The 21,625-nt window shown below is 37.9% G+C and overlaps 1 protein-coding gene across 5 annotated transcripts; it reads left to right on the top strand.

Moving 5' to 3' along the window:
• Positions 1-8,663: 8,663 nt before the first annotated feature.
• Positions 8,664-19,919, top strand: LOC103720777 (uncharacterized). Of its 5 annotated transcripts, none has more exons than XM_008810658.5 (3): positions 8,664-8,901; positions 9,490-10,155; positions 18,891-19,168. In XM_008810658.5, exons 2-3 carry the CDS (start codon positions 9,514-9,516, stop codon positions 18,972-18,974), a joined length of 726 nt encoding a protein of 241 aa, XP_008808880.2. In that variant the 5' UTR covers positions 8,664-8,901; positions 9,490-9,513; the 3' UTR covers positions 18,975-19,168. The 5 variants fall into 5 exon arrangements, with proteins under 5 accessions (XP_008808880.2, XP_088575773.1, XP_088575769.1 ...); XM_088719647.2 differs by lacking the exon at positions 18,891-19,168 and adding an exon at positions 19,866-19,919 and having other exon boundaries at positions 8,705-8,901; XM_039114330.2 differs by lacking the exon at positions 8,664-8,901 and adding an exon at positions 8,918-9,038.
• Positions 19,920-21,625: the final 1,706 nt, after the last annotated feature.

The raw sequence follows: 21,625 nt of genomic DNA, 5'->3' as shown, positions 1-21,625 counted from the left end.
CCAATGACCCCCTGTTCTAACTCCTTGACCACGCTGGTCCTTGGACCAACCATGGGTTTAACAACTATAAAATGAAGGAAAGAAAGAGAAAAATTATGCATTTCCATTCTAACGTTTAGATTAGCTATCAAGATATAAAATAATGACCCTTATATTAACAATTGCTACAATAATTTTGAGCCTCTTAATACACAATGGAAGAAGGTAGGTTTTCGAGATGGACCCAACAAATGTAGTTGGACTCCTTCTGTAGCTGGCCTCTGGAAATAAACATTTTTTTCCATGTAGACTTCCCTAGCTAAGCTGCTTGTTCAACTAGAAATTAGGTCGAGCTCAAGTCGCATTTAGATCTTGCAAGTTAACTTAGCCCAAAATTTCCAGTCTTTCAGGGAGGTGGGCCAAGGGGGATAGACAAAGAACAGATTACTTATGCGAGCCATCAAGGCCCAATAACTGCAGATTCATTGCCAATAGTTGAAACCAGGCCCGTTGGGCTATTACCAAGTTCGAAAGCTGATGACACCGCGCTTGAACACGTCTAATTATGAATCAGTTCGGCTTGAGTCTCTCTGATGTAATCATGCTGATCCACAACAGGTCTAAGTTGTGCACTAAACCCAACTATTTTGGAGCTAACTTGGGCATGGAAGACAGACATGAGGGCCAGTCTGGATTGCACATATAGAATAATTTGGACCACATCGTTTCAGACAAAGCAATTTGCCCAATTTGATCTCAAATAGGTCAAAGTTTTTGGTGCCATTGGTATCACCCTATAATAGATAGCTACTAAAGGGTTGCAATTTATGTCTGTCATGTAGTAGAATTTGCTTGCAATATATAATGAGTTCTCCCGTACGCCTCTTCAGCACCATATTTCAAACATGACTTAGAATTCACAATATATATCGGACAAGTGCTTGGAGAAACCATAGTTTTTGCTCCACGATAAACCTAAGTAACACCATGATTTTTCATTGTTTAATTTAAATAATGATCTTTATTTGTCTCTTCCAACAATGCATCATGTCTTTTAAAATAAAGAGTAAATTACAGAAACCCCACTCGAGGTTTCTGTTTATTATAGTTACATCCAATAGTTTGTAAAATCTATACTTACACCAACTAAACTAACAGCATCAGTCAAACCGTTTACGTAATGTGAAAAGGCAAAGCACCCATCTCTCTAATCAGTAACTCAACCCCTTTTCCGCCCTCATCTCATCATCCTCTTTTCCTCTAAGCTTAGGGTTTCTTCTTAGAAGATGGCGAGAAGGATGAATAGGATCCTTCTCCATCATCATCTCCAGCTTGTTATCCTCCTTCCCTTATGCCCTCGACCGCTTCTTCCCATCAGCTGGCCGCCTCATCATGGCAAAACATGAGGAGACCAACTCCCTTTCCATCTTCCTTAACTGTAATGATGAGGCAGCCAAGTTCATCCATGCACAACTAATGTGATAGTGTTCAATGTTCTCACCCTGCCCTATGTCTCTTTCATTATCCAGTCCTTTTTCTCTCTCAATTGCATGCTTGGCTATAATGGCAATTTCAAGCTGCTCCTTGCAGTTGTAACTTGTAAGTAAAATAATATGGCAAAACTGGTTTAGCTAACTCACTAAACTGAGAGCTGTTCATTTAAATATATAGAGTTACATAAATTGTCTCCAGCAAATGAGGAGGTTACAACTTCTCATCTAATGTATACAATTTCACAAAAAGTTGCTATTGCTACAATTGAAATTAGAGATAAACGGAAGCTACGCAGGAGATTTTGTAGTTGAACTGTTGATGTAGTTGGAAGAATTCAAACTTGGTCTAACACCCTCCTGTAAATTGATGGGGAGTATATACACCATCAATTTGGATCACAAGAAGCTAAACTGAGAAACTGAATAGCCCTTTGTAAACACGTCTGCCACCTGATCTTGTGTGGCAATATACCAAACTTCAATGTCTTTGTTCACAACTTTCTCTCTTATAAAGTGATAATCAACCTCTACATATTTAGTTCTAGCATGGAAGACCGGGTTTGATGCTAGAGCTATTGTTCCTATGTTGTCACACCGTAAAATAGGAGGGGAAGGTAACGAAATTTGTAACTCGCGAAGTAGCATCCTGATCCAATATAACTCAGCCGTTGCAAGCGCCATGGATCTATATTCTGCTTCTGTACTTGAGCAGGATACCACATTTTGCTTCTTTGCATTCCATGAGATTAAATTTTTTTAGGAAAAATACCATAGCCACTAGTAGATCTTCTGTCATCGGGGTTTCCGGCCCAATCCAAGTCACTATATACATTTAATGTAATTGAAGATGTCGAGTAAATCAAACCAAAATCAATGGTGCCTTGGAGGTATCTTAGAACACGTTTTGCTATAACCCAATGTTGTACACTTGGTTGTGCATAAACTAGCAAAGCTGATTTACTGCATAGGAGATATCTAGGCGTGAGATAGTGCAGTATTGTAGCGTTCCTATTATTTATCTGTACTCCATTGGATCAACTAGCAATTCACCTTCTTCTGCAGAGAGCTAGGTACCCGAGACTATTGGTGAGGCTAGCAGTTTAGCACCAACCATCTTCGATCTATTTAACAAGTCAGAGATGTATTTTGTCTATCTCAAATGCATCATAGTGTTATCCCGTGAAGCTTCGATGTCCAAAAAATAACTTAAAGGGCCGAGATCCTTCATATTAAAGCAGGACTTCAATCTGTCGATTAATTCCATAATTGCACTAGTTTCTAATCCTATGACAATTATGTCGTCTATGTACACTAACACAAAGATGAAAAGCTTGTTAGAGTATAGAGTAAACAGTGAATAATCAATAGAAGATTCAACAAATCCGAACTCTAATAATTGCTATGAAAGCCTTCTAAACCAAGCCCTTAGGGCTTGTTTAAGTCCATAGAGGGACTTGTGTAAGCGACACACGAAATCTGGTTTTGATTTATCAATAAAAGCCCTCGGCTATTCTATATATACTTCTTCGTCTAACACTCCATGAAGAAATGCGTTGGACACATCCAATTGTCTAATCGGCCAATGAAACAAAACTGTAAGAGCCATGACAAGTCTAATAGTTGACGGTTTTATAATCGAACTAAAGGTTTCATGGTAGTCCACCCCACTCCATTGATCAAACCCTTTTGCAACCAGACGAGCTTTAAACCTCTCCACACTACCATCAGGTCGTTTCTTTATTTTGTACACCCATTTGTTTTGAATGATGTGATGATCTTTAGGTCTTGGACATAAGGACCATGTCCCATTTTGCATCAAAGCTTCAAATTCTAGCCCCATGGTAGCTCGCCACTCGAGATGAGATTCTTCCTATGTAAAATATATAGGCTCAAACTCTGTTAAAACACTGAAAAAAACTCGTAAGGGGTGACGTGTGGAGTGGAAGACTTTAAAGCTAGGGAACTGCTTGGTTTGGAATGGCCCATTTGAGACCTTGTCATGATGGTTCTATTTTGTGGTATGATTGGTGAAATGATCAAAGGGGTTTGATTGTCTGAGTTTGAGATTGGCAATTGTTGTGTGGTGTCGGCTTGAGGAATGGGATTGCTAACAACTGAAGAATTTTCTATTTGCGGGTCAATCTCATGAGGAATTTTAGGAGCTGCATGGGCCAAAGAACTAGGATCTGATGTGGTGGAGTTTGAGAAGGGTTGAACATCTACATGAGTTTGAATTGGTGTGGTTGTAGAGTCTACATGGGACGTGCCAAGCAAAAGGTTATCCAATACAATTGGAGTGTTAATGATAAGAGAATTACTAGTAGGCAAATTGCTCCTTGAGGCAGTTGATTTCAAATCTACTTCTTTTGTTGGAAAGGATTGCTCATCAAAGATAACATTTCAAGAAACATATACTCGGTCAATGATAAGGTCAAGGCAATAGTATCCATATTGGTTGTTTTAGTAACCCAAAAATACACATTGTTTGCTTGTAAATGCCAATTTATTCTCTTGATAAGGTCTCAAAAGAGGATAACATGAGAATTCGAAACTCTTAAGTCGAAATATTTCAACTACTGTTTTTGAAGCAAAAAATAGGGACCCACATTATTTAAGACTTTAGTAGGCAATCTATTTATTAAAAATACTGCTGTTTGGAATGCATATACCCAATACTATTGTGGTACGTGCGATTTTGCTAACAAAGCCGATCTTATTTCTTGTGTATGTCAATGTTTTCTCTCAGCAATCTTGTTTTGCTATGAGGTATATGGACATGTTAATCTATGGTATATCCCATGTTTAGCTAAAAATTGAACAAACTGTTTTGATAAAAAATTTCCACCATTATCCGTTTATGATTGCTTAATACAGCAAGAAAAGAAATTTTTCATAAGAGTTTTGAATTTCACAAATGTAGCAAGTACATCGGAACTTATAATGAAGGGGATATAACTATGAAAATTGACAGAAATCATCGATAAATAGGATATAAAGCCTACAACCACTATCTGACAGTATTGGTGATGTCCAAACATCCGAATGGACAAGAGCCAATGGAACCGTTGACTGATGCATAGAATCATTAAAGGGTAGTTGTTTTCTTTTGCCAAGTTGACATGAGGAACAAAATTTCATTTTATTTGTAGACTCATTGACAGAAAAAAATTTAAGATGTAACAATTGTTCTAAAACAGATTTGGAGGGATGGCCTAACCTTGAATGCCAATTATCAAGAGATGTTTTGACACTTAGGTTTATCATAAAGCACTTCAATTTATTTTGAGAGCTTTTTTGGCCAGCAGTTGGATCCGTTCTTAACTTGCCCGTGGAGTAGTATTCGCCCTGTCTGGTTCTCCTTCATTGTGAAATCTACTCCAATTACTATGAAATAACAATTATTGTTAAGAAAAAAATTGTTAATTGAAAGCAAGTTCGTAGAAGCATTAAGGCAATGTAAAACATTGGACAAGTCAAAGGTGAAATTTTCGGCTTGAAGAGAGGAGGAACTAGTGCTTTTTATTAGTAAACTTGAGCCATTGCCTACATTGACAGAATCAGACCCTCGGAACAGCTATTAGTGCTTGAGATTTGTAGCTTCAGATGTAATATGAGCATTAGCCTCGATGTCTTCATACCAAACTTTGTGTTCGTAGGCTGCATTCGCTTCGGCTACCATTACTGCAAGATCAAGTGGTGAAAGATGACCTTGATAAGAATAATCAAACTTGTGGTAGCAATCAAGTGCCGTGTCGTGGCTTGGTACAAATCTAGCATACTAGAACTTCAGCATTGTTGTTCATATTGGAATTGGGCCGAGATGCATTATTCGACGGACGGTTAGCTAGAGGTCCAGATGAAGCTATGCGTGGTTGATTATAAGCTTGCTGTTGTGGTCGAACAGTATTATTCTGAGGCTTTGGTTTCTTTATAAGAGTTGAGGCTTTAGGTTTTTATAGCCACCAGAGTGAAGTGGGCACTATCAGAATGGAGAGAAGCATTCTGATTGTCAAGCATGGACTCATAACTCAGTAACTCAACTTGGAAAACCTCCAACGAAAAGTCTTTTGTCTCGAGAGGTGAAGTTGAAGGAGGTCATGAACGGATTAAATATCGGATGCAAGCCACCAAGAATGTAAGAAATCAAGTACTGGTCATCTACCAGTTTACCTACGATAGCAAGTTGATTGGCCAAAGACTTGGCATGTTCAGGATACTCCGTTCAACTCTCATTGGTCTGAAAAAGAGTCTGAAGTTAGCACCGGATATGAGCAAGGCGAGACCTGGACTGAGAAGAAACTCATGTTGCAAGAGCACCCCACACATGCTTGGAAGTATCCAAGCCATAGATGGTAGAGATCAATTTCTCTAAAAGAGAAGACATGAACCAACTTAGCAAGCATTGGTCCTTCTTGTGCCAAACAATAAAGGCTGGATTCGATGAGCCATCAGCAAGAGTCTTGGGAGGACATGCTTTAGAACCGTCCATAATTTCTATTAGGTCATGACTCCAGAGCACCAGCAAAAATTGAGATCTCCAAACAAGATAATTAGAGCCATCGAGTTTCATAGAGATGAGTTGTGCATTATTAGGCATGGTGAGGGTGAGTGGTGATGAGGTATCATTTGAGGTGGAGGAGGATGTGGTTTCGGGAGTAGCCACCTATGTTTGTTAAGGTTGTGAAAGCTATACCAAGATCAAGCATTAGCTTGAATGCTCTGATACCATGTAAGTAAAATAATATGGAAAAACTAGTTTGGCTAACTCACCAAACCGAGAGCTGTTCATTCGAATATATAGAGTTACAGAAACTATTTTCAGTGAATATGGAGGTTACACCTTGTCATCTAACGTATGCAATATCACATAATATTGCTATTGTTACAACTAAAATTAAAGATAAAGGGAAGCTATGTAGGAGACTTTGTAGCTGAACCGTTGATGTAGTTGGAAGAATTCAAACTTGGTCTAATAGTAGTCTAGGTCACCAAACTAACCAACGGTGGCACTTCATCGGCTGCTACCTCAACCATACCGTCACCGATGGCGCCTTCTTATAGCATTTCTTCAACTCCTAGCCCACCTCAGTCGCTCCCACTACCAAATACCGATCTCCAATCCATTCCATCATCAACTATTGATTCCATGATTCATGCCCTCTTCTTGTCCATCTCCCCTTCATCGACCGACAAGACTTCGTTTGAAGGATCTCATACCCTCCCATGAGAGAGTGTGTGTTCCATTTCTTGGTGTCACTGATCCCAAAGCTCAAGATTGGGATCAACATGGAGATGGGCACAAATCGGATCTCTTCTCTCTAGGCCTTGTTGGGCCTCCTCTAGTGCTTTGTTAGTCATGCTTGCCGCCTTAGCCATGTACTTGATTTTGGTCGATTGCCTGTTGAGGCCCGGCCTGTCGCTCCTAGCCACCTACCTCGGCAACGCCATCATATCGCTCAAGCTAAGTTGATGATAGGGGAGCTGTTGGAGCACTACTCCGGTTGGGCAACTTAGCTCCTAAACTAGGCATTAGCATCTGCAGTGAGGCCATGGTCTGGAACTGGCTGGACAAGTGGCCCAAGAAACCATCCTTCGCCTACATGCACCAGATCAATCCTTGTGATCTGGTCACAAGGATCTCTCCATGGTTTGACATCTACAGGAACGACGCTGGCTGGGGGAGGCGGGTCGTGGTTCGGAGCGGGGTTGGGAGCAAGGTAGATAGCAAGGCTACCATCTATCTAGGGGCCAATCTAGGGAGCATGGCCTTGGAGGTCTGCCTCTCGCCTGAGGCGCCAAGCTCTCTGCTTCAAGATCAGGGGAGTTCAAGCAAGTGGTAAGCAATGATGAACCATTTTTAGGGTGGGTGGGGGGGGGGGGGGGGGGGGGGGGGGGGGGGGGGAGGGGGAGGAGCAAATTACACATCCAATTAATGGTTTTTATTATTCGATGCTTTTCAAATTACAAGGTGGTGTGATGGGCGACAATCTTTTCATATATAATTATTTTAACTTGTGCGAGCATTCTTACAGTCGTATATCGAAATGTCTGATCCACTGCCCTATCGTTTCCATGGTTTAGCGGTGATAACAGATGTTACATTGTGTATCTTTTTTTGTTTTATACGCAATGATATTTGCAGCCATGCTACCCTTCTGTCTCTATTATTAGTGAATTTTTTTTAGCCAAAATGGCTAGGGCTGCAAGCAAGTCCTTTGTTCATGAATTGCTACAACTAGCTAGAAAGGAACCGGAGACCAATTATAGAGAAGGGGATAAATGGAGAGGATTTGCGCCTTTGTTGTGGCCATTCTTTTATTTAAGATTATTTTGGTCATTTTACAATGTTGTTCTGATATGATATTTGGGTCCTATTTAAGATTAACAGTCTAATAAATGGTATGGATGAAAGTATAGACTAAAAATAAACCTCAAGGATGTAAGTATAGAGATTTCAAATTATTGAATGTAAGTGTAATTTATATCTAACCTTAGGAGATTTTTGTAACTTATGTTAAAATAAATTAGTGGTATCTAGTCGTCTACTATTGTGAAAGAAAATTATAAATCAATACTAAGAGAACTACATTTATTAGATTAAGTTGTTGTTCACCAAATAAAATATTATTTTCCAACTAATAAGATATTTCAATATAAAATTTAATTTTATTTGTATATATATATATCACTATTTTCATGGCCATTGCGACTAGTGAAATACCTTTCAAAGATCCATTATAGCCATCTATGCAAAAGCAACCATAAACCATTTTTTGTAGGGCTAAAATCGGGTGGGATATAGATATAACATCAGTATATTTATATCCATATTTATTTTATTTGACAAATACATATGTTAATTGGATAAAAAAATTATATCTATATTTATTTTAAACATATATATATAAATTAACTAATAAAAATATGGATACAAATATGCATGTAAGTTGAATAATTAAATTTTATGATCATAAAAATAAAAAAAATACTGAATGTAACGAAAATCAAATTATTAGTATATTAATATAATTATTTTTTTAAAAAAATATAAATTCTATATAAATTTAAATAAAATCACTTATTTATATTTATATTTATATTTTTTTAATGGATAAAGATGCCGAAATAGATTTGAACTTTGCATGCTAAAACGTATCAGGACCGACGCCCCACCCTTACCCCCATTCTCTCGATGTCGAGTTTACGTGTCGTGCTTTCATTCGCTGAGAGAGAGAATTTTATGGCATCGTGGAAAAAATCAGTACGATGGGCGATGGAGCGGTGGCGAGGAATGGCGTAATAATTCGGGAGCATTCTTTCGCGTCTTCCTTCCCTTTTTTACACCATCGGGGAGGGAGATTTTCGATTTTTACCTCGCACCGAATCAAAGTTACTGCGGCTGTTCGGCGGTTTTCTTCTTTTGATCGAGGTCTGGGTTCTCACGCACTTCGATTTTTTGGCAATTTCTTACGTTTGTTGAAGCTCGTATGTTAGATTCGATAGAAACCCTAGATTTCTTTTTTGAAATTTTGGATTCCCTACAGACGATTTCTTTCGGTTTCTTGGGTATATTTCGTGAAATTAATCTAGAATAATTGGTGATTCTTTGCCATGTTGCTTAATTCGGTACTTGTCGGTTTTAATAGTTTCAGATTTGGATTTGATCTGTTCGGAGATTTTTCCCCCTCCTTCGTGGTGATTATCTTGTTAGATTCGTAGAGTTAAGCTGCAGAGAGGGTATCGATTATGCTATGAGGGTCTCAAAGCGTGATTCTTTGCTGATTTAGGGCTTCAATTTTAGGTTTTAGTTTTCAAAAGATACATATGTATAGTTTTCTATTCCCCTACTTTAATCAAAAGTTAGTATGTTTCCCTGAGGATTATTGGCTAGGTTATATAATTTTCCTTTTATTTTGCGGAAGTTTCTTTAATTTTATTATCATTGTGGTATGATATTGTTCAACTTGGTCCTGAATGGGTTCTCGTGCTGATGTATTGAATTCTAATGTTTTCACAGTGTATCGGTAATTAGGATTCAAAAATGGCCAGTGGATTTGGGGAATCATCGAGCAGAGAGCCACAGAACTCTTCTTTTTCTGGAAGCAGTAGCAGCAGCAATGATGCGGGCAGCTTTGAATGTAACATCTGCTTTGAATTGGCACAAGACCCAATTGTCACCCTCTGCGGCCACCTCTTCTGCTGGCCCTGCCTTTACAAATGGCTCCATGTTCATGCCCACTCTCAAGAATGTCCGGTGTGCAAGGCCATCATTGAAGAGGAAAAGCTAGTCCCTCTCTATGGACGAGGAAAAAACCCAACCGATCCACGATCTAAGTCAGTCCCAGGTGTCAACATTCCTAACCGTCCTGCTGGGCAAAGGCCTGCGACAGCCCCACCACCGGACCCGACCCAGTTTCCTCACTCAAACCCATGGTTTATGGGCGGAACTCCAGTGGCAAGCAGTAGGTTCGGGAACTATACGTTCTCTGCTGCATTTGGTGGTCTGTTCCCGTTGCTGAGCTTTCAAGTTCATGGGTTCCCTGATGCAACTGCTTATGGGCCTGCAGCGGGTTTCCCTTATGGGTATGCGAATTCATTTCATGGAGGACATGCTCATGGGTTCCCACGACATGCGTCTCATGGACAGCAGGCTGATGTTTATCTGAAAGCACTGCTGTTTCTGGTTGGTGCTCTTGTAGTTGCTAGTCTTATTTGGTTTTAGACAGTTGTCATAACTGCATGATATTTTTACTGATTTGCATGAGATAATTACCTGTTGTATTTGATTTCCGGAGGCATTTAGTATACTACCATCTTGGTAGTTTATGTTGACATGAATTTGTTCGTAAGTTGTTCTGTGCTATGATATTGCGACATGTTCCAGGTGACTTATCAGTTGTGTAATACTTTGTTTTTTGAAACACCTTGGCATACTTTCTTTATTTTAGAGCTTCTTTCAGGAAAGATAAAAAGAAAGTGCATTGCTGCCATATTGTAAGTTTTACTACTCATGGCAGATCATGGGCTGCATTACCTAGAAAAGTTATAATTTACTTTTAAGGTTTTGCATAGCTTATTGCTAGGCATGGATGGTTGTATATATGCCAGCGAAAAATGTGAATGGAAAAGAAAAGAACATAGAAGGAACTAGAAAAGATAAAAGTGATAAAAGTTGGTTATGCCTTTTATATTTAAAAGCTTTTCATTCTGTATAGTCATTTATGCTAAGGTCATTTAAGAGGCTCCTTATCATTTGATTCTGATTGTCGACATACTTTCTACTAGACACTAATAGTACCTATGACCACCAATTTTTACCCTAGTGCTAGTGGTATGGCCATAGATATCTCTTTGCATTCATTTCTATCACAAATTACTTTCTATTGTTGTTGACTTTTCAAATTTTCATTTAAAGCTTCCACTTGTTATGTTTAGTCTTTCCTTCTCTTTAATGATAGATTCAAAATTGATAACACTTATCTTATTTGGCACTGCTACAAAGGTTAGCTAACTTGCCTTAAAAGTCATAAGAGCCACATGATAGACTTTATCTTAACCCCATTATCTCCTTTTATAATACATGCTTGCTTGGGACTAAATACTCAGTTATGTGGCGGTGATTGCCTATGTTTTTTGTTGCTTGCAATTAAAGTTACAATGCAACAAGAAATGCAGCATTTCAAGCCACCCTCCACCCCCAACTCTTTTTTTTGCTTAGAGGTGTAGTTGTAGGTCAGGACTTGAGTGGCGACAAGATGGCATTGGGCTTCAGGGAGGACAATGTTAAAGCTCGAGGGGGAGGTGCAATAGGATTGCTTAGGTGATGGGTGGGGTTAAAATTCTTTCGCATGCACCCAATATATAATAATCAAACATCAACTTATGTCATATTTTGGCCAAATTGAGTTTAGCTGATAGTCCAAGTTGTAGATCCAGATTTTGCATGCTGGGGGATGTAGGGGTGGCAAAATTTGACTTGGCCATATTTCGGTCAATTTTGGGTCAAGGTTTTTATGTTTGGGTTTGATTCAGGTCAATTTTTATTTTAACTAGACTTTAGACAAGGTTGGTATGGACGCAAGCTTTGATATTATTTGGGTAATGAGGATAGAATTTGTTTAGGTTGGACTAGGTTGGATCAGGACCTTAGGACTTTGAAAGTGGTTGGTCTCTTTTAATATTAGTTGTTTCTCAGGCTCACATTGGAGCCACTAGGTGTTGTGAAGATTGGGTTGAGTGAGTTAAATTGGGTCTCATTGGAGTTGGGTTAGGTAGGGTATAGGTTATGAGTCAGGTCAGGTCAAACCTAATCATGGGGACCCGTGGGCAGTTATGGGCAAAGGTCCCAAACCAATGATGGGTTATGTTGGGTATACACCAAAGTTTGATATGTCATTGTCCTACCTTGACCTGACTAGATTTATTGTTGTCCCTAGAGGGAACCTGCGAGAAGCTATTACAAAATAACTGCTCCACTATCAAAGCACTTGTCAGATTCTGAATTGTAGACATGATTTTGGAGGCTAGCAAAAAGCCATTTTGTTCAAATTTTCTTACTTTTGAGAAATTTACTAACAAAATAACTTTAATATTTTTTCAATTATGATTCAGTTCATAGTGTTGGTTTGTCTTTAGAATAGCTTCTTTAATGCCATCAACCCCCAGAAAGAACTAATTGATCAATGAAAATTATTAGGAATGGATCACAAAAAGGTTCTCAAATTGCCTATGCAAGGCTAGGTGATGGACCCCTTGTATAGCCTAGGTGACACCTAGGCACTTAGATGGTCATCTAAGGAGGAAAGCTCTCCAAGATTTTATTATGTATACTTTTAATCATATGCATAACCAAGCATGTGACAAATATTATATATTCTTTTTTTAATGATAAGTAACATCTAGCAAGTTATAGAATATAGCTAAGTAGCCAACACCTAGCAAGTATCTAAAGGAGGAGGAGACAAGTAGACAAGTAGACTAGAGGCTAGCAAGCAGACCAAAAGGGAAAGGTTAGAACAAAAAACAAGTGGAATAATGGCCAGATGAAGAAGACTATGAGCCTTCATTGCTGCTCGTCACTGTTAGTTGGGCTCTTGCTAGCATTTGATTAGGGGCTACCACTAGGCTGGTGATAGACTTCACTGCTTCCTCACATGTCCCATATGGGGCTTAAATAGAAAAAGAAAACGGGAAAAGAAAACCCTAAAGAGGTAGGGTTCAAGCAGGCTTGGCCCGAGTAGCCGAGTCAAATTAAGTGTGTATGTAGTCACTTTCAACAATACTACTCACAAATCTAAATATAGATTAAATCTTTAAAAAGCAACTACAGTATGAGGGAAGCAAGGGTACCAAAATAGCAGTTAGGTGGTATATAGATACTAATGCAAAGAAGAGGAGGCTATGTGAAAAACTTGGTGGAGATGTAGGAGGGGGAGGAGGAAGGGGATGGTGAAGGGTGAGAATGTGGGGACATGGAGGATGAGAGAAGATAGAGCAGGAACTAGGAGGAAGAGCTGAGTGGAGTGCATAACTTATGTATGACATAGGTAAGTAGGCATCCAGTTGTGTAAGTGCACAAGTTATTGCTAACCAGTTTTGTTGAGACCAAGCTACCTAAGCCTATAGGGTGAAGCCAAGGGGGTGCATAAATGTGGTCGTGGCTGCTTATGTGATCACATAGACTATTTTTAAAAGCAGTGCTATGGGCTCTAGTTGAAACACTGCTCATTTGCATTATATTATCTATATGTAATGTCACAGAAACTAATAGTGGCTGCTACTGGCTAAGGTATTGATGCTACATTTGCTTTGCATGATGATGTAGGAATGGAAAGGAATTTCAACGATATCTTTATTCCATGTTGGCTTGCAAGAAAGTAATGGAATCATGTTTCTTTTAGACTTGCTTTTCACTTAAGTAGAGCAATTGTGATTCAACTCTAAATAAGAGAATTGGCCGTTTTCACTCTTATTGGAATTATATTTTTGTTGTGCAACTTTTATGGTGTAAAATAGAAACAAATGATTGGATTAGCATTTTCACTTGAAAAGTATTATCAAACTTTCTAGCTATTTCTTAGTTAAAGAAAAATCGATATATAATTAATTCCATTCTAGAATATAGAAATCGATACTATTAAACATTAGAACTTTCCTGTGCATTCCTTTATTTTGTGCCTAAACAATGGAATAGGTGCTAAGAAAACCATCAACCTGACCTGACCTGTTTAATAAACAGGTCAGAAACCGTAACTCAAAGCCAACTTGTTTATTAAATAAGTAACTTGACCTAAGCTATGTAAGACATTTATTAGATAGGTTAGGTTGGATTGGCTCTATGATGGCACACTTAACATGTCAACTTGACATGTTTAACCTGTTAAGGGGCATGGATAACTTGATTTGATATAGGTAACATGTTAAATTGTAGAGGTAAACAAGTTAGTTATGATAATGTATGGGTTCAGGTCGTAATCTTCTTGACCTAACCCGATGATTAGATGGGTTGAACCGGTTTAGATGGGTCCAGACTTTAAACAAGAATACGGTCTGTTTTATATAAAAGAATTAGTCAAATCAACTTGTTTATGACATGAACCTGTTTATGACAAACAAAACCTGCTAATTTTCTGTTTGATTAGTAGGTCAGTTCAAAGATTTCCATCCCTACTGCAGTCATCATTTTATGGCAGTGAATTAGAATGCTAATCAATAAGCAAACATTTAAAATGGCATGTTTTCCGCTTGGTGGTTGAGGTGTCAGATGTTGGGGAGGCATGGGTAACAATCAGGTGCCTGCAAATTTGAGGTGCACATGAAAGCATTTGCTTTTTGATAATTGGCAAACATAAGATATTCAGGATTGTGGTTCATGATTATGTTTCGTGCATCTCTAACTTGCAGGACTCTGGTATAAGAATTTGGTGTTCGTGAGTGTCAAATCCTTTTAATCTTTAAAGATTTCATCTTGCAATAGAAACCAAATTGTTATACGCCTACCTATATTTAAATGTTCAGTGTGGGTACCTTGGGGTAAGGGGAAAGATTGAGGTAACATGAATGTGATATAAAGTGCAAGGCTTTTAAAGATAAAAAGCTTGGTTTAAAAGTATCAGTTTTAAATAAGGATGACTGATGGTGTATATGTATTGATAGCCATGCTATTGATATCCTATGATATCTATACCATTAATGAAATTGGTAATAGATATTGGTTCCATTCATATACTTGGGTTATTAACGTGGTTGAGATAATTGTTAACTTGTTGAAGAAAACTTGAGGAGCAGTGGCCAACATATTTGGATTATATCATGCAATTTTTCAAAATGGCTGTTGAACTTCATTAGTAACCATACCATTAAACAAGTATTTTTGTGCATATGCATTGGTATCCATGTTATTACTAACAATTCTGCATATTCTTTTCATTGGATGATGTGCTGGTTATGTTAGCAAAGTTGAGAATATTGTTGAGCTCTTGGAAAGAACTTGAGGAGTCATTATCACCAAATTAGATTGGACAGTATTAAATAAATTGCAGAAAGCTTGATCATCTGTATGATTGTGAGTTAGAAACAAGAGATCAAACTAAATTAAAAGTTGGAAATATGACATATTCTCAATGTAATGAACTGACAACTTTTCCCTTTCTAGGATTTTGTTATTTCCTACTTTATGGTATCGTTATATAGTTCGATGAAAGATGAACACTTATTTTTCTCTAATAACATGACTTCTTAGCAAAATATGAATTAGGGTTTCTTTAGCAAATACTAATACTAATAATACGAATACTACTACTACTAATTATAATTATTATTTTTAGTATAATTATTTTCTTGCCAGGAGGAATTAGGACTTGAAAGACTGGCTGTTTTTAGTTGACATTAAGAAACTCTGACTCTCTGATCTTTAAAGAGGCCTCAAAGTGGAGAATTCTATTGTACAGCGACCTTTTCCTTTAATTTGGACCAAAGTCAACCTTGTGGTCTAAGTAGATCAAAACTATTAGGTTCAAGGTCGACCTTTGATATTTAGAACTGACTGGGCCATGGGCTGTTTTTGCCCATTATGCACTCCTAACTACAGTAATATAAAACTTTAAGATCTTGTTGGAATTGAAAGCTTTATTAATTTTTTTTCCTTCTTGTTTTTTGGTATTTGTTACCTGGTCCATCCAGAGGAAGTGGAATTCTTTGTAGAGGTTGTTGACCAATAGTTGATCTCATAATGAGGCATTTTTTGGAGGGAATTATATCGTGATTAAGGATGGGTAGAGGAGATTGATTTTTGCAAATTGTCTTTGTGCAAATACTGGTTAATAATTGATGTTGGTAGAATTTTTTTTTGGTTTTCTTGTATCATTTAAGATGAATTCTTGGGTGAAGATGGATGAAAATGACATATTATGCACTAACTATAGTCTGCTTGAACAAGCTTTTGTTTCTGCAAAGGAGAAGAACTTGCAGTGCTGACATGTGACGTGGTGACTACATGTCCAAATATTGTAGTGCGGAAGTTGTAATTTTCGTCCTTATTTTACCATTTTTATACATTGCAGGACCATAATCAGTTTTGAGCCTTTATGCTTCAGGTTTCTTCATGTCTAAATGGTCCTATGTTTACTAGGATCCATACATCATGTTTCTCCCTGTTTCATCATGACCTACGAATGAGGGTTATATTGCCTTTGGCCATTGTTTATGGCTCTGAGTCAAATTAACTTGATTATTATCCAGTGTCTGTCATTTATTTGTGAATTATCCATTGTGATTTGTCCACTTTTGTCTCCTTGTCAAATTGGATTCTTCTACACTCCAAATTGTCCAAATATTTTGCCGGTTTCCAACCTCCCTCACTCTGGCTCAGACCTCTTGTAAAGTTTCATGCTGATCTTCATACATCGTGTCCTTGTGGTTTTACCTTGTTTTGAGGTTTTTATTCTCTAGTAATTCATTTGTATTTGTGGTGTTCACCTTCATTGCCAAGACATGTTTGTAGCTTTAAGATAAATTTTTAGTACCTGGGAATGGCCTCATGCCCAATTTGATGGTCCTGTTGCCAAACTGTTGTCGTAGTATCAGGATGCCCATATTGGGAGTTGGCTACTTTTGTTGTGCTTAGCATCCATTAGTGGCTCATATCCTATCTGCAATGCTCTAATTTTGCTCATGGTTAGTACTGATCCCAGAAATTTGTGTATGTGAACCTTAAGGTTCAATTCTGAAAACGGTACCAGGAATATGAATTGTATTCTGGTTTCGTGCAGATTTCAGCGCACTGATTGAGTCCACAATTAAAAGGACCATTCCATAGACCAAATATGCAGCAAGAACTCGAAAGAAAGAGATAATGATGGGAAGAAATTTATACTTAATTTCTACATAAGACTGAAAGAAATAAAACAGATATATGCCTATCCCTTTGTGTATACCGTAAAACAAGGCCTTTTGACGCACTAAACTAGGTCTTTTATATGCCAAACTAGGTCTCTCTCTCTCCACACACACACACTTCCCCCTCTCTTCTCTACACTGGATAATTGACAGAATTATTTATTTTGTTAGCATAATTGAAATTTGAGTCTAGTGCTTAGCAGGAAATGGGTAGAAATGGGTTACTTGTCTCCGCTTATCTGTTTTTGCCTGTTGTAATGGATTCTCGCAATTTTGGCATAATGGTCACCTAGTTATTAGTTTAATGTGATATATCTCATTTTCAGAAGAATATGCTCTAGAATAATCTAGCTGAGGTGCAAGCATTGATCGCGACTTACATCTCTTGAAACTTGGTGATTGATATACACTCCCTTTTTCTCTCTTCTCTCATTTAGTGTTAATGGAAACAAACTTAACATGCGCAGTTTTAAAATTTTGTCCTCTTGATTTCTTTTATTGTTTTTCTTTTTTGAATCTTTACTTGGCACTGAATGTGTTCATATACATAAATACAAAACAGTATACAATATGATGGAAGATACCATCAGTTGCATACTATTGGATGTTAATTAGGTTGGCCTCTAAAAGTGGATCCACTGGTTATATATATGTGTGGGTGTGTGTATAATGAATTATTGACAGTGTGATGCTACCTAATTTATCTTTGTGAGAGACTTAAAAAAAAAAGCTCTTAAAACTTTGGTTGGTGATATAATCATGTCTTTCACATCAAATTGGAAGTGTCACTTTCTCAAAAGAAGTACGGGGAATAGAAGTTAGTCTGGTAACTAAAAAAATGCATCATTTGGTGTATTATCGGACACACTTTCTCTTGGGAGGATGTTTAACTGTGATATTTGAAAGAACTGTGGTTAATATGGTCTCTCTCTCTCTCTCTCACACACACACACACACACACTGGGCTTAAAATCTTCCCTAAGCAAGCTAGCTGCTTTTCTGATGTCTCCCTTCTTTTATTTGTGGTAATATCTGGTTTTTTGGTGCTAGTTGTTTTGTATTCTTGCATCTATTTCAGGGAACTTTAGATTATTAGGAAGATTAAAGGTGCTTCTTCAGGTAAATATGCATCTTTATCAGAAGTAACTTTAGTTTGGGAAGATTAAAAGTGATTCTAGGAAAAGACTGGCAAGAAAGCATAAGGCAGTGTCGCTTGAAATTAGTGAGAGTTCAATTAGGTTGTTTTGATACTGTGGGTACAGATTTGGAAATGAATGCTGGTTCTTTTCGGACTATTTGAAACTTGGTATGCAGATCTTCAGATAATTCTGCTTTTTAGGGGAGTGATAAGGGACAGATGACATTAGATCTGGTCCTCACTGGAGATCATGGAGGCACGTTAGTGTTGTTTTGTGCAGTGATTTATGATATCCTGGTTACTAAATGGCCAATTTTGCATTTGATCCCTACTTGTCTTCACCTTAAATTTTCCTTGACTTGAATTCCTGCTTGGTGTGCCTTGACATGGCAGACCTTGCTGTTTTTAAGTGAACAGTACCCTTATATCTTGTTCTGAGTGGCTAATTAAACTACTTGTGTTGGCTTAGCTTGGTAAACTGATTCCAGACCAACTAGTTCCACTTATCACCTTACTAAATAGAGCTCCTCTTCTTTCCTTTTCCTCTCTATACGACAAGGCGCCAATCAGGAGTAGGGTAGCTGAAAGCTCTCAGTCAGTGGCCCTGTCTGTTCGCATGATTGAAACAGAATTGATGAGAATTTGAAGAAACCCTAGAGATCGTCGTAGTTGTACATCCTACTGAGTAATCTTAAGCTCCTCGTATTTTTGTATCTGTTGGATCGAGTTTTGGGAAGCCTATTGTCCTAAGCAATGAATTTCAGAACCGATCACTTCTTTTCATTTACTGTCTTACTTGGAATTTAATTCTATCATATGTAATTTTTTCTTGCTTCCTTTTCTTGTTCGTTTGTTATCCTGACAATTATGCTCTTTCCATCCAGTTTTTGTTGTTGCAGCAAAGAGTAGGTTCCCAGAATTGCGATGCCCTCTCCTTCACTATAATCTTCAGTTGTGCCACTGTTTAGCCCATTCTGTCTTCGTGATTCATCCTCCATCTACACCCCAGCATTTGAAAGCTCTTGTTTGATCAAGATGATTATCAAAATTGCACAATGATGCCCATCAACTCATCCAAGAAATGTGTCGATATTTTCACCTGATTATTGTAACAGATTCATTTATCTCCTTGCATTCCAAGATAACTGCCAATATTTTTATACCTATTCCAATTCAACCACATAATTATTCTCTTCTTATAAGTGGAAGCTTCAGAACACCTCAGAACAACCGCTTTATCCAACGTTTTTATCTGCATGTCAAAACGGTTCCTTGTTTATCCCCCATCTACTTTTTCGATGCACCGCATGTTGGCCTCACTTTGTCGATGGAAATTGCTGCGGCAGGCGCTGCTCCCCTACCATCTCAATTGATTATTGAATTACTTAGAATCCTTACAATATCAGAAAGTTAGTAGTCATATCTTATTTTTTCTTCTGTTTAAACGCTAGCAGTTGACAGAGCAATGACTCCATGGCTCAGAACTACATGCGTTACCATCATAAAACCAATGGTGGATATTTATATCTGTGCTCCATTTCTGAAAGAAGAATGGCTGAAGTTATTATTCCACAGTACCTGTTGGCTGTTAAATGTCACTGCAATTGGGCCTTTTCCTTTTGTGTGTGTGGATCCACGCGTGCATCTTAGATTAAAATAACACCACTTACTTGAGTGACATGATGGGAGTAATCCCTCAGTTTCATCTATGAAAACTACAAGTAACCCTAGTTTGAGAGAGGCATTAAGTTCAGATTTATTGTTGTTGGTATGAAGAATGTAGCGTTATATTTTTTGAGTACAATGCAGTCTATGTCTTCATCAATGAGACTGAACTGTGTTTTTTCATTTTTTTTCAGAAAGAAATACCAAGCTTTCTTGTTGGTTCCCTAGAGTAAATCTGAGCATCATCTTGATGTCATGGTACCCTCACACTCTTCCGCGTATAGCCCGCATCCCCTGATCCATATGACACATTCTGCTATCACTTTTTATGTTCCTTGCAGATCAACCTACAATCGCGTAGTCGTGGCGGCATCCACATAATTAGATGGTAATTACTGGTTATGCTTGATGCTATTCTTACCATAGTGGGAGCATGGAAGCAGCTTTGTTACTGCATTAATTATATATATGTATACATATACGTATAGGTATACGTATACATATACGTATAGGTATACGTATACATATACGTATAGGTATACGTATACATATACGTATACACTGTAACAATTCAAGATTTCATCCAAAAAAAACTAGTAGAAAAGTATTATTTGGGTTCCTTAAATCTTTATAAGTATCCAAAATCTATCCAACGAATAACAGATATGGGACTAAACACATGCCTGCATGGGTCTTCACATACTCTCCCTATTTAAGTCCCGATGTCCTCGTCAGATTAAGAATTCAAATTCATTCAAATTTAATCACAAGTACCATGATCAGCCTGTGGTTAGCCCAATAAATCCGTGCTATTCTCTAGTCCACATGGGCCAGGTCCACTCTAATACCATTTGTAATAACTCAGAATCTTATACAAAACGGCTAGTCGAAAGATATTATTTATTTTTCTTGATTCTGTATAAGTATCTAAGATCTACCCATCGAATAACCGATGTGAGACTAAATGCACGCCCGCGTGGGTCCTCACATACTCCATCCGTTTAAGCCCCGACGTCCTTATCAAATTAAGAGTTTAAATCTATTCAAATTTAATCTCAAGCATCACGATCGGCCTGTAGTCAACCCCAATGAATCCGTCTTGCAGTGTTCACATAGGTTATGGGTCATGTTTGCTCCGATACCATTTGTAACAATCCAGACCTCATCAAAAAATTAGCCGAAAGGTATTATTTAAATTTCTTGAATTCGTATAAGTACCAAAAATCTACCTAACGAATAATATGTGGAACTAAGCACATACTCGCATGGGTCATCACATAGTTCTTCCATTTAAGTTCTGATATTAAGGCTGCAAATAGGTCAGATTGACTCATGGCTCGACTTGACACTATATATATATATATATATATATATATATATATATATATATATATTATTTTTTGAGTCCGTAGAATTATCTCTAACCTCGGGACTTGAGAATGGGAGAATGGACTTCTGACGGGGCTCAGGGAAGGACCAAGAGACCAGCGCGGTCGCCAATTTTGACCCTCCGTGGTTTTGGTCGATGACCCTGTGCGATTTCCACACCACGAAGAGTACCACGTACCTCACACTAGTATAGTTTGACTATGGCCAAGAGATTCAAATAAATATCAGCTTTTGGTGTTTATGGTTACTTACCTTATCTATGCTATTAATATCATGCACTAATTCGTTATGAAAATTTCACAGTTTAATGCCCATTGCAGAAGAGTGCAGCGCATCGAACTTGTACCATCAGTCAACAGTGGTGGGTCCTGGCTGATGGAGAATAAAAATAGTTTAATGTTTGGGGCTCTTGCTATTATGGAAATACCGTTTTCGTGTTCCTAGAATGAGAAGCTCTGAATCACCTTGCTGGATAATAATAAGCTCTAAAATTAAGGTACCGCCCTAGTACGAATCAATTTCGGTTGATGTTTTTCCTTTTGCATGGCATTTAGAAACTCAGTAG

This window comes from Phoenix dactylifera, chromosome 1, assembly GCF_051530095.1.
Source record: "Phoenix dactylifera cultivar Ajwa chromosome 1, Ajwa_hap1_PhDact_Kaust_v1.1, whole genome shotgun sequence".
Classification (NCBI taxonomy): Eukaryota; Viridiplantae; Streptophyta; class Magnoliopsida; order Arecales; family Arecaceae; genus Phoenix; species Phoenix dactylifera.
This window is presented reverse-complemented; position numbering and strand designations above follow the sequence as displayed.